At 38.6% G+C, this 16,666-nt stretch overlaps 1 protein-coding gene and 1 long non-coding RNA gene across 2 annotated transcripts; one reads left to right on the top strand and one right to left on the bottom strand.

Annotated features, from left to right (window-relative positions):
• The first annotated feature begins 1,902 nt into the window (after positions 1 to 1,902).
• Positions 1,903 to 5,361, top strand: LOC125473548. Its single transcript, XR_007255400.1, has 2 exons — positions 1,903 to 3,138; positions 3,228 to 5,361. It is a non-coding gene; the product is annotated as an uncharacterized LOC125473548 (long non-coding RNA).
• Positions 5,047 to 15,392, bottom strand: LOC103944304 (DNA glycosylase/AP lyase ROS1). Its single transcript, XM_009354732.3, is given in 21 exon segments — positions 5,047 to 5,444; positions 5,999 to 6,037; positions 6,124 to 6,238; positions 6,335 to 6,400; positions 6,529 to 6,668; positions 7,009 to 7,072; positions 7,187 to 7,223; positions 7,510 to 8,031; positions 8,362 to 8,444; positions 8,527 to 8,563; positions 8,696 to 8,764; positions 8,847 to 8,938; positions 9,014 to 9,098; positions 9,243 to 9,322; positions 9,424 to 10,586; positions 10,589 to 10,773; positions 10,858 to 10,948; positions 11,200 to 11,607; positions 11,697 to 13,358; positions 14,417 to 14,948; positions 15,042 to 15,392. Coding segments are annotated over 20 exon segments (5,430 nt in total). The 5' UTR covers positions 14,793 to 14,948; positions 15,042 to 15,392; the 3' UTR covers positions 5,047 to 5,328.
• Between the last annotated feature and the right edge of the window lie 1,274 nt (positions 15,393 to 16,666).

Below are 16,666 nucleotides of genomic sequence, written 5' to 3'. Positions count from 1 at the left end.
CATCCAACAATAACATTCTGTTTTTGAAATCTTCATTCCAAGGGATGCGTATGCATGATGCCTTTCCCCATCCAAAATCGGCCGAGCCGAAAGGAAACCTACACAAACTGGTGCAAATATAGTTGTCCATATCATCCTTTTGAACGAGCTCACTATGCTCCTTCAGGAATTGAACTACTTCCTCCCCTCTAATTTCATTGGCATATTTTACCTTAAATTCCTCAACGCTTTTCCTCATTTTTGCAACCAAGGTTTGAATAAGATCATATTCTTCATTTTCTTCAATCTTCGGCAAGGTAGAAAACACAAAATTTCCTTGTAAGTTTTCTGCGAAGGGCTGAGCCAATATTTTCCTCAGGTTCACAAAGGACCGCCATATGGATGGCCTTGCAAAACCCAAGTTCGATCTTGATGCTTCCAATGCGGATTTCCAAATGAGCGCGGAAACTGCTTCAACTCATGTCGGATTTGGCACTGTTGCACTGGCAGCTTTGGCCTTGAGAGCAGCAATCTTTGAGGCATCAAACACAAGCCTCCTTCCGATAACATTGTCAATAAAAGGTAGCGTGAGGGGGGTCTTCTTAAAAATTTTTGTGGTGGGAAGAAAGTAGCTGCAACACCAAATTCTGTAGGAAGCACTTACTACGTGATGGTCAGTAGTGCTGGCAGTGCAGCGGGCAATTTCAGCCCAGCTTTCAATGAATTTGCTGTTCGCTAAGGCATCGGCGACTTTGTGCGAAATGCTGACGCCAATTGCCAATCCACCACATTCGAATACGTTGGCCTGGACTAGTACAAGATGCCCTACTTGTGCTTGTTTGGAACGCATAGGAGTTGGAATCAGTTGTCTCAGGATCTCAGAATCTCAGAATCGGGTTTGTCCAGGATCTTGGACATGGGACAGTTGACTTGGGCTTCAAGAAATAGAGCTCCGCGGTCATCGCAGTCGATGGAAACGTTATTTTTGAATTCCCCTGCAAAAGGGTAGAAGATAGTGAGGGCCTCAGATAATGATTTCTTTAGAAGCTCGGACTTTTCAGCGACCAAAGAATGTTCATCACTGCTGCTAGGATAGAAGAGAACTTGCGGCATATGCAGTTCAAGTATAAACTGGTCAAAAAGGGAGAGGCACACATGTCTAAGGTGGTGAGGAGTTGGTGAGGATGGTTTAATAATTTGTGAATTACTTCAACCTTGATCATCTTTTTATTTTCTCCAAACTCCTTAGTTACAACTTTGAGTTTGATCAGAACAGATGCTGGAGTTGCTTGGCAGTTGAAAAGCCCAAGGTCAGTCCCCAGGCGATGGATGAGTTGTATAGAACTAACAGAGTGAGGAGTGGGGAAGATGAGAGAGAGAGAGAGAGAGAGAGAGAGAGAGAGAGAGAGAAAGCTGGAGTGTGTGGAGGGTAAGTTTACGGGGAGGTTCCTGAGCTGATGACTGAATGAATAAATTATTGCTGTCTCCGCCCATATGTCCACTCACAGCGGCATGATTGCTGTCTCCACTCAGTGGCACCATTGCTGTTTTCCTATTTTCAGGTTTATGTTTCCACTTAATGGCAAGTTGCTGATTATTGTTCTTTGGCTTTCAGCCTTCGGTCTCTCTATAAGTGTTTTGGGATTGGCTAACTCGAATGCACAACACATATTTTAAACAGCGTGACTGCACTTTCATTTGCTTGAACATGTATGAGTTTTGTTTCTTACTAGAAAATTACGGTGAGATACCGCTAAACTTGATATCTTGATATCCTATAATTATTAGATAATAACTAACAAAACAACATGAATATTTTAATATAATTCAAATACATTGGAAAAATAATTTTAATTTAGTGAATTGACGCATGTCATATTACAAATTCACTCCTATTATATAAGTGTGAACGATAGTGCAATATTGACTTTAAAAAGATATGGGACGACAAACTGATTAAAGTAGCTGCAAGGTAGTAACCAACCAATTCGTAAAATTGTTGAACGCATCATCTACAAGTTATAATTGGCAAATGCTAACCAAATGGAGGCTCAAACTGATTATTTAGTGATTAAATTTTGTACTTCTATATCAATAAGATTGCGGTAGATGGCAATTAGACCTAAAAATCTATTGTGAATAAATCAAGTATATATTCTTCACCAAAAAGAAATGCATAAAAATTCAATACACAATTGTTAAAAAAAAAATCCAATTGTTGCCTGGCACACCCATTCCCTTCCTCTTCTTTCCGTGTTAAGGTCCACATGCTTTTCTTTAAGACCACATATACATTTGACCACCATTTGAAACCAAAAAGAAATTTCATACAAAGCTATAAAAAAGAGAAAAAAACCATGTAAAGCCGACATCTTCCTATTAAACAAACAATTACAAAAGGTATAAAATATACTTACAATACTTTGGACCATTCCCCCCCACTGCGCACCTCCAAAGGCATCTTCAACTCTCAAAACTTTTTGTAATCTCAATGATTTTGTCGAATCCACCGTCAACAAACTATGAAGTCAATTTCCCCCAAGTTTCAGTGAACACCCACCTTGCAAATCGTGTGTAAACCCTAGATTTCTAAACAGCGATTGTGCAAAGGGTATATTGTGTGAAAGTCTTGCTAAATGACTTTTTCTAACCTTAAAGAATTGTAACTTGTTGTGCAAATGGTTTCACTTAACAGAAATATGGATGAAATATATGAAAAACTAAAGGTAGGGGGCAAATCGGCTAAAAAAATTAGTTTGAGTTCTTAATTTTCCAATAGAAAAGTTTGAGAGAAAAATCAAAAGCTAAGTAAAAGTTTAGAAAGTAAATCGATAGTTTACTTAAAAAAAAAGAAAAAAAAAAAGAAAAAAGAAAGAGATCGCATGTGCGCGCGCGTTACACAACTCAATCGAGTAATTCCACAACAGCCTACAGCTCGCCACGTCACGCGTCTCGCTTTAAAATCACAAAAGGAAAGAGATGGGAAATTTGGGAGGGAAACCGAAAAGGAAAATGGCGGTAAGGCGGCAAAGGAGCGTTTCTTTCTCCACTCCCCTTTGTATCTGCGACTGAAGAGAGAGAGAGAGAGAGAGAGCGCTCTTCAGTCTTCGAATCCACGATCCATCTCTTCGCGTCTCGCAAGCATATAAAAATCCGCAGGTACGCTTCGATTCGATACTGTCATGGTCGATTTCCTTTCTCTGCAATCGCATTCGATTTCATATTTTCTGCATCTGCACCTTAATCAGCGTTAGCGAGAGCGCTGTTCAGTCTCCGAATCTACGATCTACATCTCGCGGCTTGCGAGCAGATTCAAATCCGATGGTACGCTTCGATTCGACTTATCGTAGTTGATTTTCTTTCTCTGTAATTGCATTCGGTTTCATTTTTTTGCATCTGCATCTTTTTCGATTTGAAATTTGCTTGCTCATGTTCGATTGTATCGATTTCCAATATGTCACCGTTAATTGATCCGTAGAAGAATCAGAACTTGAGTCCGGTAGTAATACTTAGCATGTTTGTCTGTATAATCTCGAGGCAAAAAAAAAAAGAAAAGAAAAAAAAAAAGAAAATCATATATCTGAAACTTCTCCATTTTAAAATTTGAGGAATTTTCAATTTAGGAGAAATTTTTAAGCATCAGAAGTTTAGGAAATGTTTCATAGATCTGGAACTTCTCGAATTTAACATTTGATGCATTTTTTAAGCGGATATAAGTTTTAAAGTATCAGGAAGTTAGACAATTGTTTAATGATTGGTGGTGAAATAGAGAACAACAAGGTTGGGAGGGATTTGAATGAGGTTTTTGTTGTCGCGAAAATTGAGGAATGAATTTGACAGAAGAAGAAAACTGTTTGGATGAAGAAGGGGGAATGAGAGGACAAAATTAAGATTAAAATTTGAAGAGCCAGTAGTGTTCAGAGAAGAAATCATCTGGAGACAAAAGGCTAAAGAATGAGGGTTTGGGAGGAATGTGAGTATTAGTAAACTCTTCCCCAAATTGTTTAGGTTTTGGCTTCTGTAGAAATCTAAATGATGTTCGTAGAGCTATTTACTCGGTCGCACATTTCTGGAACACTTCTAACAGAGGGATAGATAGAGAAGAACAAGGTGGGAGGGATTTGAATGAGGTTTTTGACGCCACAAAAATGGAGTAGAAGGAGAATTGAGGAACGAATTTGATAGAAGAAGAAAACTATTTGAATCAAGAAGGGAGAGTGAGAGGACAAAATTAGGATTAAAATTTGAAGAGCTAGTAGTGTTAAGAGAAGAAATCGTTTGGAGACAAAAGGCTAAAGAATGAGGTTTTGGGATGAATGTGAGTAAACTCTTCCCCAAATTGCTTAGGCTTTGGCTTCTGGAGGAATCTAATTGACTTGTGAGTGCCGGAGCTTTATGTGAGGATGCCAAGTATTGTCCTAAATCGGAAAGTTAAGAAATTGTGCAAGGGCTTATAAGGAGTTTAATCTCCCGATGTTAATTGGTTTTATGATTGGAACCTCAACTTCCTTCACTTTCATCATTAGGAAATGTAATTTTGATTACACCTGGTTTCTATAGAAGGTGCTCTAGTCCTTCAGGCTTTTCTTTCTTGTAGCAAATATTTAGGAGGGTTTTTAGTTGACTACCGATCTATATCTCTTTTTTCGATCCATTTTTATTTGGTTTGGAAGGCTAAAGCTCCTCCCAGGGTTCGGTTTCGCTTTCTTTCATAAAGTATTGCTCTGGTTGGGTTGATATTTGTGATTCCCTCGAGAGAACAGGGCCCAATGTTTGTCTTTCTTGCCATTGGTGCATGATATGTAGGAGTGAAACTGAAAATGCAGATCACTTTTATTCTTTATTGTCCTATTGAGGAGTGTAGTATTGGTCATGTTTTGGGTACTGTGATTAGAAAGAAGTAGAAGGATTTCTGCTGGATATGGGGGAGGGGTTGGACGTTCTGGAAGGTAAAATCAGATTTATGTCTCCTGTCCCTACCTAATTTCCATCTTTTGCTCATTATTTTGATTTTTTAGGGGGGGTGGGGGGGGGGTTGTGGGGGCGCGCGGGGTGATCTTTGGATACTAAGCTCACAACCTTGAACTAAATTTGCTCAAGAAACTAGCTAGTGTATAAAGCCGCATGGTATCCTGGCCGTTTTTACACAAATGGCTAAATGCCCTCTCAGTTGAGCAAACAACTAAACTAGAACTCGACTCTTTACTACACGAGCCAATTTACAAGTTTTGAATGCTTTGCCACTCAATGTGGGGTATGTGCAGCTCTATAGACTTGCTTTGAAATTTCTAGGTGGCTCAATGTGGGCCATCTGCAGCTCTATAGACTTGCTTTGAGACTTCTGGGTGGCTACTCTTCTCTCTTATCTTTTGTTCTGGCCAACTTGCTGGCTGGGAAGTGCAGTCGGGCCAGTAATGGGCGCGGTGCTCGCGTCTTTTGGTCAAATCCTCTCACGCAGACAAATCCTGCAAAAAACGCCAGCAGCTTTGAGCAAACAGAAATTGCTATGAACTTGCCCAGAGGCAGTTTTTGCCACAAGACCGTGTCAAATAGAAAAATGAAATAAAGCAGATTTTGCTATGAGTTAGCCATAAGATGCTTTAGGTTCCAGTTCGTTGAAAACATAGTCTTTGTACCTGTAGATCCCTTCCTCGGGCAAGTTCAGCATTTGTCATTTGAAGTTAGGAAAGTATAATCTACTAATATCTGAAGATGCAATTAGTAGTGTCTTAGGTAGATGTCAGGAGGAAGATATTACAATATCCTTAGCTCTTTGGGTAAGATGTTAGAAGTTGCAACATTCCAAGGAAGTAGGTCTTATGTCCCTTTCTTACAAGTAATTTATGAATGGGTGCTAGAAATTGCAACATTCCAAGGGAAGTAGGTCTTATGTTCCTTTCTAACAAGTAAGGTTTTGAATGGGTGTATAATTCAACAATAGACTAAGGCCAGTGCATACATATAACCATTTGAACACTGCTAGGATCACACAGAATGGGTAAGTGACATTTTCTCATACCTCTCCAGAAGCATTGCTGAATTTCTGGTGTCGATAACCCTGGCAAGAAGAAGAAGAAGAATATTGAGTGTTTTTGTTAGAAACATTTAAAAACGGATCAAAGGATAATATTTCAGAATCTATACCTTTAAATATTGTTGGTATCGAGGTTCCAAAGTACACGGTTCTCCTATTTAGCTTCCACAACCAAGCTCTTGGAACATCAATTGGGTTAATGCTCGAATCATGGTCGGCAAATACCTACATTGGGCGGTATTTGTTATCAATATCACCCGAACGTGAAACAGATACCTTAACAATGTGAAACACCTTGAGCCGAATGAAACTGTATCTCACCTCATTAACTTGAAAGTAGGTTCCATTAAGTGGAAAGCTCCCTCTCATTGCTGTTCGGCATGGTATCTGTTCATGATCAGAACAAGTAACCACTGATCATTGTTGTCTTTACTTCTATTGGTGTGACAAATGTTTAGTTCTTTTGTATAGCAGTAAAAGTTATACATGGTTAGTTTCGTTTAGCTTATTCTTACCAAGAGAGTCCCTCGGACTGTTTGTGAATTTGCTTCCCGTGAACTGTTGCATGAGAAACATTCCTTATCGTCACACAACTTGCCAAGTTCTTGAGAACTACACCTTTTCTCTGGTGGTTGAATGGAATTTGGAGTTTCACCTGGTATGAACATCAAGGCATTTAGTGGAATTTCCTAGTAAACATATATAAAAAGAGTATAGGTATTAACTATGGGCAGTACCCCCCCAAGAAACGTAGAGATGCTCTATGCCATGTCTCTAGTGTTGATCTTAAACCAGTTTTTATTCGTGGTTCAAATGATGATAGTAGTCACTCTGACATTGGGGACTGTCAGGTTTCATAAGGCTATGCTATCCACTTTGGAAGATTGTTCTAGGCTAAACTCTCAAAAAGGGTTGAGAACTTGGGGGTGAAAGAGGAAAATTAGATAGCCAGATTTAAGAATTAAAGTGGTTGGTTTTTATTGTCGTCTGCATACCTGGAGTCCAAATAGCCAGAAGGTAATTACAGGGGTCATCAGGTTCTCGCTTATCCATATGCAACTGTATTAAGCAAAGCAGATATTAAATTGGGGATAGATACTTATTGGACTCATAGAAACCCAAAGAAGGGGTTGTTAAACAATGTTATTAGATGGATATGTAGATATTACTAACCATTTCTAGAAGAGGGTGCGTATCAGGAAGTTCATAGCTGCATTGTGAAGAACAAGAATCAGTAACATATAAGATGTTTGGCTTTATGTGATAATATTCATCACAATCATCATGGTGTAGAAAGCTGTAGGGCTTTTGTTCCAAATGTTTACCTTTATTTTGGAAGATGTTATGTTTTTTGGATGCACAATCAATATAGTTTTGGACAGAGCGATGTTGTATGATTTTTATTGGATTACTTAATCCATTTAATCCTAGTAATACCAAAATCCTGCATGCAAGATATTTCTTGAATTACTGGAGAGATGGAAGCTCCTACTTACACTTGGTGCTCAGTTCGCAGTCGGCTCACGTTCTTAAGCTTGGGAGTTGGTAAAGATGCAGCTTCTGGTGTCAGAGAGACTAAAGCTTTTGACATGTCACCTTCTTGAAGCTCCATGTTTTTTTCCATATAATTTTGCAAAGTCTGAGTGAACTCTTCAATGTTAAGTTTAATAGTAGGAATTTCTTCAGGATCATCACAGAAGTCCTCAATGTCCTCTGATATCTGTGTACACACTGGCTCTGGTGATGCTGGTTCTTCAATAATAGGTTCACAGTTACCAACTGCAGCTTTTACTTCAGATATCTCGCTTGCTTCCAATTGATGGTATGTTGTAGGTTCACAATGACCAACTGTAGATTTTACTTCTGATTTCTGACTTGCTTCCAATTGCTGGTATGTTGCCTGAGGGAAGGGCAAGGGCATTCTATTATTGTTTCCAGCAGGGTTTGGATGGGTAGTTCTGTCTTCAGTTGCACTCACTATGCTTTGCTCCTCTGGTCCTGGCAGGGCAAGCCTTGCACTGCATCCAACATTCTTTGTAAGTAACAAATCAGATAATCTTACAGTACAGTACGTTCTATGAGAATGTAAAAGGCAGATTTGCAATAGGATATCTGATGTTCCTTGTTCACACTTTTTTATTACATTATAATCTGATTAATGAGACCTTCCATTTTTTGTTCTAACTACGTGCATGCTTACCATTTTTCCCTTTATCTTTTACTTATCAGGCTTAACATCCCAAAGGGATCTAATTGGTGGTGGACAAACAAAATTGTTTTGTTATTTATTGGAACTATAATGGAGATTGGCTTTTAGATGCAAAGGATGGAACAATTGAATTGCAAACCTTGCAAATGCGCTCGCAAAATGCCTACATTCTGCTCTCAGAGGGCATGCATTACAATTCGGCTTGCTTTTAGTGCAGAAGACCTGTGTCAAAGAATGATATTTTATTCGTTCTTAGTCTGCAGGTGAAGACAAATCACTTCACATAAATGATAAGATGGCATACCTTTCCAAATGTTATCATTTGGTAATGCAGCTCGTACCTGTTCACAAATATTGAAATGTTTTTGTCCAGTTAGTATCCAATTTTCATGGAAGAGCAACTCTTCCAAAATCAAGCTTATAAATACAATATAGTGTCCTAATGTGAAGATTTTATCTGATTTTGTGTTTACAATGTTCTTTGGTCAAGCTTGCACAGTCGTGGCCACAAATACTTTTGTATGGATTCCAGCACTGGGTACCTATAAAAGACAGAAAGATCAGCTCCAGTGCCAATTGGATATGCTTTGCAAAAGCAACATGGAGGAGGCTCATAAAACTCACAACTCAAGAAGATGCAACTGCAGTGACTCAGGCAGTGGCTGAAGGGGTACCCATCCAAGCCGTACAGCTATACGTCCAACATTTGTGTCCACCTTCAAAGGTACAACCATATATATTGAGATCTGTTGCATCTATGCTGGTCAGTCATATTTTTAATATGTACTCACCGGAAAAGCAAGATGGTGCAGTGTCAAAAGCCGCACACACTCCACGCTTTTCAGCCCCAATCCACGAAAGCTCAGCAGATACTCTCTATAGACACCACATAGTTATGGAATGCAAACCACATAATCATAATGCATGTTCAGTACATATATAACATGCAAGGTAAGTGATTTAGTTTTAGAGTTTATTTTTTATAATTAGAAATGGGTTGGAATAATTCTGCAAGCTTACTTTGCTTGGTCAGGTGGAACGTCCCTCAACCATTCAAGATTAACACTACCATGTTCTCTGTGCAGTCGGTTAAGGAAATCCTGCACAAAATTTCTCAATCAACTTCAGCTAATCTAAAAGGTCTTCTGTGTGTAATGGGCACACTGAAAAATTTGAGAATAATATTTAATGTTCCTTTTACCTTGATTCGTTCTGCAAGCATATTATTCATTCCCCGCTCCTTGATGGTTTGGGCAATCTCATTAACATCTGCACATCTTACGGCTTCCCAGTCCAAGGAATCCATTGTATTTTCTGTCTTTTCCCTTTTCTTCCCATTTGATTCTGCTTGTTTCCTTAATTTGTCCCAATCTTGCTGATCATTTTTCTCTTTTCCAGCTCTTCTGTTCTTTGTTTTGGAGGTAGCAGCATTTGTACTAGTGAACTCCTTGCTTACTGAATTACTATGCTCATTTAAACCCAACTCTGCTGCCTTCTGCCTAACATCTGTGGTCCCTCCAGAAATGTTCAAGCAACTTTGGTGTATCTTATTGTTTTGCTCCTGAGAATGTATGTCAACATTATTCAAGTTCCCAACCCACCCGAGTTGAGACTGGGCCATATTATTGCCTACCTGAATGTTATTGGACGAATTTCTGGAACATCTTGGTGCTTCTTGAACATTTGCTGTCAGCTTATTATTTATTGCATCTTGACTGGGAGATTCTGCTGTTAGTACACTTCTTTCACTCAGACTGTCTTCACATTTATTTTTGGATGTATAAGAAGACTCGGTTACTTCTGCGAACAAATCAAAGCACTCAACTTGCTGTACTCCTGGGTTGGGGGTTAGATTCAAACAACAGTTACTGGAAGGGTCTAGGGATGCTTCTTCTCTGTTTATCTCACGTCTTTGATCATTATGCTGCATGCATGCAGGTTGGTAACCTCCACAGTTTGATGTATCATGAGAGGACATATGGGTGCCCTTGAGACTGTAATGCAGCATACTTGATTCGGCCCTCTGTAAAAGCTCCACAAATGACGTGGAGTGATCTAAACTGCTGTTTTCACATCTATTAGGTGGATACTCTGTTTCTGAGTTGCTCTCGCATGATCCTGTCTTTTCCACAGTTTGTGAAGTTGAAGAATCCACAGAATTTTGAGATGAAACTACATCATAAGTTCTCATATCCTCCTGCAGGTACGATCCTGTTCTTGTGATCTTGGTGGTTGACCTGTTCATTAATGAGTTAGGGTACAACCCCGGACCAGATTCAGATGGATGTGATAGCTTGCATTCTGCTTCATTTGTTGAGATAACCCCCTCAGTAGTGCTTCCAGAGTTCTCGTTTCCATTGACAACTTTTCTTCACTATGCTCAGCGTCATGGAATGTGAGGGAACTCCAGTCGCAACCTGGCTGGTTTGAATTCTCACTAATGCACACTTCTGGTTCATCTACTACCAAACTCGCAACCTCTTCATCACATGATTTTTCGTTGCTCCTCGACTTCAGGGGAAAATGTGCAGCCATTGACATGAATGCAGAGCTGTAAGGAGGTACAGATTAGAGAGTTTCTCACTTGGAATTTATCTAATGTCAAATTCTCTAGTTTATAGAAATGGCACTTTACCTAGAGAGGTGGTCTGAAACATTTTGTGTAAGGAAAACTCCAACCACTGAGTCCAGAACTGATCCCTTCCACGGAGAGAAGCGTCTATCACCTGTTAAAGTAATATTATACTGTTAGAATATGAAGTTGTAACTTACATCTAAAATTGAAAGAATAGCATTCTATGTGTATATAATGCATATGCATGAGAGTTCCCAAGGTTCTTGAGACTATCATGATGGTCAGTAGAATGCATATTTCTTTTTCATCGAGTAGCTTGCACTACGTAGAAACTCTAGTCATGAGATAAGATTTGAAATGATATGCTTAATATGAATTCCCCGAAAATGAAAGAATTTGTACCTTGCACAAGATGCATTCGTGCAATAAAATTGTCTGCACGTCCATGGAACACTCTACGCTCTTCTTCCCACCATTTTTCTTTCTCCTGGTCTGTTCCATTAATACCTTCACTATTTATATTTTCCAGCAGAAGCTTCCATACTCTATCAGTCTCTTGATCAAGGTCAACTTTAGGTCGCGCTTTACGTTTCTTAATTGGATCAAACGAACCATCAAATGGTACAACAGTGCCATCTCTTCTATAAAGAACAAGTGCATTGTGCTCTTGATATTGTGCCTTATAAGAAGAGATCACATTATACCCTTGATAGGCAAATCTGCTGCTATTTTCTCTATTTATGTTCAAACATTTTAAGTGCTCAGTAATAGCAGAAAGCAGTTGTTCAAATGGTACTTCTGGAGGAACACCTGCGATTGATGATCAAGTATAGTTACGAAAGCTGCTTGGCAGAGTTGGAAACAACCTGCATACAGAAACAAATAATGTACTGACAAACCTGATGCAGTGGCGAAAGATTGCTGGTTCTGATAGATTACAAGACCTCGTTGTGAACTGGAAAGTGGATTTCTCTTTGTCCTCTTCTTTTTTGCGAGTGTTGCACCGACGTCTGTGACTAGTGCGTCAATGCATGTCTGAGATTTGTCAAAGTGGTTCACTCTTTGACCATTGCCGTCAGTGGGTGGTTGTTTGATGAGACAGGTTCTGTGCAGAATGTGCTCTGGTGTTCTGGTTAGCGAAGCCAAGTCACGGACCCTTGTAGGGCAACTAGATCTTCTCTTTGTTGACCTCTCTGTCTGATACAAAGGCAGGAAACTGTGAACACCTTGCGGTCTCTCTTGAGGGGTTTTTCCTGCTTCTCCAAGTGCAGTTGAAAAATTATCAGCATTCACTTGAGGACCAGAAGTCAAGTAACCAGCTGTCGATGGTCTCCATACATTTTCTGCCATAGTCACACGATATGAGGTGCTTGGTATGGTAGAATTTTGCGCCTTGTCAGTCCTCTTCTTCTTGTATATGTATGGAAAATGCACCCAGGACATTACATTGTAGTATGCCGGCAAATTATTATAGTTAGCCCCCAACAAATTTCCGGTTCTAGGATCTGCTTGCTCAACAGCATTCGAATAGTTTCTCTTTGATCTTTTTGCTTGCTCTTCTTCTGTTGCCAGAACTGTATTTGTGCTGCAGGTGGAATCATTTGCACTTCGTTGGGATGATCGAATAGAATCCAACATGGTTTGTGCAGGGTTTGCCTGTCCACTACAAGTGCTCACTTGTCCTATTTCTTCTGCAGCCTCCTTTTGGGAATTAACATATGTAGTAGAACCTCTAATTTGTTGTGGTGTGATTGGAGGTTGCTGGTCTGGCAATGACAAGTAATGTTTCAGCATTCGGCTTGTAGAACGGACGAGATCTTGGGCTATGCCTGCTTGGGTGTTATCTGCCACCAATTCAACTTCATTCCTGCGCGGACCAGTTGAATTTGATTGAACTCCATCGGTGCCAACATTCATCTCCTGTGATTGTGAACCCACATTGAAAGACTTGCTCGAGGAAATTCCATCTATTGGTTCTTCCGTGTCGGCATAGTTTAAAGTCCTTCTGCATGATCTCTTGGGAGGCTTCACATTATTTGAATCAATATGCTCTGTAGATTCCTTTGGTGGAGGAGTTTTGTTTTTCTCAAGTGTACTCTTCCGCACATACTTACGTTTGGGTTTTGGATTTTCCATAGAACCAGAAGGCTGCGGGTTTCTTTTCAGCTTGCCTTCTATAATCACCTTCGGCCTGTGCTTTCTCCTTCTTTGTTTCAGTTGTGGTGTATTGTTCAAGTCTATAATGATGTTCACCTCCTTGTCAGGGTTGCAATGTTCCTGGAGCTGCGTGGAGAAAGTAGCTTGTGATGAATCCACGGCAGATTTTTCTATATCTTTATTGTTTTCCAGATCAATTATGTTAATTGTCGCAGAATTAGCATCCCATTGCTCTTCTATCTCCTGGCCTCGTCCATCATCTGCGTTGGAGCTCGGAATTGGAGACATTTGAACACTGTCTAGTCTCATGGACTTATCCGGTGTTATAGGTGCAAATTGGCCATATGTAGTCGGAGGTGGAACATTCAGATCATAAGGATGGTTGTCAGGGAACAAAAATTCATCTGCATAGAAACATTGGTTCATCTACTGATCAGAAAGGTAACAAAAACAAACTACAAACTTTGTTGTTGATTTATAGAGTTGCACTTAAAATTAACATAAATCTGACATCTGGTAAAACAATTGGTGGTAATAAACTAATCATGGAGAACTTGTTCCCCATGATGAGATTCATACCGAGAATCAGAAATTCATATGACATATCAATACACAACTCATTATTGCAGTCAGAATATATGACAAATGACGTGTGTGAAAACTGGCTCTTTACTTGTTCTATCATACATAGTGCACGTATCTAGCGCTCATTACTATCTTCTAGATATCGTAATCCTGAACAATCCTATAACTTGTTATCAATATTTTCATTTCGGATGTTTAATTTGTTCTGACAACTATCATATTCATGCTATTTGTAGTCACTTCAACTAGCTGTCCACGCTAAGGCGGCTCTCCTGCCCTTAAATTCAGTGACTGCCGAGTTTGCTTCTCGTAAGGTAACTATGTTCTCCACTTCTCAAGACGGATGAATTTGTTTAAAAATGCTTTGCTTGAGGTGTAAGATAGTAAAAGATTAGAGTTCGTAGCAAAAATCAAGTATAAAGCTTATATGGGACTCACCTTGCAACCAGGTTAGTACCCTTTTTATATCTATCTTCTCTCCTCACGTGAGGGAAAAAAGCAGTATACATGTAAGTTTCTCTCCACTCATTCGCCACTAAACAACTCTATGAAAAGTTAGTTGACCTTAGTGTGTTTTTATTTCTCATCACGTGAGAAGAAATGAGAGACGTCCTATAGGCCCACTTTTTTCGTGAGTGGTTCTATATACGGAAGTCCGTACTTAAGAATTTCTCCTAATAAAGAAGAAAAAAGAACACGTGCGTCGACTGTCCTCCAATAATTAGAGGGCCAGACGCACGTGGACCCGGATGTGAGTCGAGACGCACGTGAGTCGGATGTGAATCCGGACACACGTGAGTTCGCACTTGCGCCGCCATTCACCGTGGTTAGTAAATGTGGTACAAATAACAATTAAAACTCAATTGGTTGCACTTACGCTGAGTATCTCCAAGCACTGCACCACCGCTCCCGTCATTTGCAGAGGCCACCGCAAGGATCATGAGCTCTTTACAAGGAACATCTCTCCACTGCGCCACGCGGCAAAAATAAGCGTCCGTTGAACTTTCAACGCCGGCTCCAGCTCCGGCCCCGGCCCCAGCTCCTTGGTAAACAAACCCGCTCTCTTCCTCCGGATCCGGATCCAAGTCTATAACTACTCTATTCTCTTGAGTTTCTTCTACCCCGAACGCCAAGGGTCTCGAGGCCGTCGCAATCTCCGGCTGCAATTTGGGCTCCAGTCTGGGGAGAATAGGCCTGTAAGGAGTTGTTGGCATCCAACAGCAAGAACTCCGATCTCCTCCCTCTTCACCCATGCCGATCCCTCTGCCTTCAGAGGGACCCACCCACCTATTAAGTTCTTAGATTTCTTCTAACACGCTCAATTCCGTTCTCCCCAAGAGGATTTTTCGATTTCGATTTCTCGAAATCAAGATTTCTTCATCCTTCTCTTCCCCATTTTATCGAATCACCTGCCACAAAGAAAAAAGAAGGCAAATTTTGAGAATCTTAAGCTCAAAAAACCCAGCTTTGAGCTAACAACACAACAAACCATCAGAGTTTACCTAGCTCACCAAAAACATTACACCCAGCAGCATCTGGTTGAAAAAATTCAGATCTTTAAATCACTGAAAATTCAGTTTTATTGAATAAGATGGAAAAACAGAAATCTCCACGGATAATGCCACTTTATTCTCTGCTGTTTGGTGAAATCTACAGAACAGAGAAAAATATTTAAAATAAAAGGTAAAAACCGAGAGGATTTATAGAGCTACCCTGAATTTAAGTGACCGCCCAGATCTCATTCAACTCAGAAAGAATCGAAAATGTTGAAAAGTTATTGAGGGAGTGAGAGAAATGTGAAGAGAGAAGAAAGAAGCCAAACAACACAAAGTCCCATGGAGCCAATAGATATAACTGATAACACCTTTTCCCGGTAAGCGACTTGGTCTTTAATATTATTATATTAATATAATAATACTAAACACGAAATTATATAAACTAATTTTACTTTACTTTTCTGTTTCTTTCTGTGTATTTGTACATTAATTAACAAATACTTTATAATCTACTCACGGTGTCTCGGAGCCATGCATTCACAGCATGCAGGGCTAAGTATTACACTCACTCACAAAAAAAAAAAAAAAAAAAAAAAAAAAAAAATATATATATATATATATATATATATATAGGGAAAATTAGAATCCTCTATCATTTTTCTATATCATTGTTTTTTTCTATATCATTTAGATTAAACATCTGTACTTTTTTAAAAGTTGATTAAAGTGTTTTTTTTCTATATCATTCAGATTAAACATCTGTGCTTTTTTAAAATTTGATTAAAGTGTTTTTTTCTATATTATTTAGATTAAACATCTGTGCTTTTTTAAAATTTGATTAAAGTGCTTTAGCTAATAGTCATCTCTATTTTTTAAAATTAAAATACTTTTTGAATTTATCTTTTTATCACTTTTGCTTATTTAGTGGAGATATTAGTAATTAAACTATATTTTCTCTTCTAAATATGTTTTTTCGATCATAGTTTTTTTTTAATTTTTTTGTTATTCAAACATTTAATATTATTTCTTTTTCCAAATAGTTTTTTCTTTTTCAAATAGTTGGTGATCAACATAAAAGCTTCGTGGAATGTTTTCAATTTTTTTGTGAAATTATAAATTTTTTTGCTTTTTTTTTTAAAGTATAGTTGTTGACGAATTATTATTAGGTACAATACATTACGTATATATTATCTGCGGGTATGATTGAATTTACAAAAATCATTAATTGGATGTTTATTTGTAATTTTGGTACGTTTAATTTGATACTTATTGTTAATATTGGTACATTATTTTTATTTTGTACACATTGTGTATTGGTACGTTTATATTATTCTCAATCCTATTTTCTCTTAACATACCAAAAGAAAAACTTATTTCGGTACGTTTGATTTAGGAGGATTTAAGAATATTTTAAACTATTTTGGAAAGAAAATATCTTAATTCGTAGATAATTATTGCTAAATTGTAGCATTATTGTGAAAATAAATTGAATCTAACCACCTTTTTTATTTTTTATTTTTTTTTATTACAATTATCTCTAACGGAGGAGAGTGTAATCAAAAGGCTAGATTATAGGAAATTTGTTACAATATAATGTGCATGTAACACTAAAATTATGACAAAAAAAGTTT

Source organism: the organism of the source record quoted next, unplaced genomic scaffold (assembly GCF_019419815.1).
Source record: "Pyrus x bretschneideri cultivar Hongxiangsu unplaced genomic scaffold, Pyrus_bretschneideri_v1 Contig9, whole genome shotgun sequence".
Taxonomy (NCBI): Eukaryota; Viridiplantae; Streptophyta; class Magnoliopsida; order Rosales; family Rosaceae; genus Pyrus; species Pyrus x bretschneideri.
This window is presented reverse-complemented; position numbering and strand designations above follow the sequence as displayed.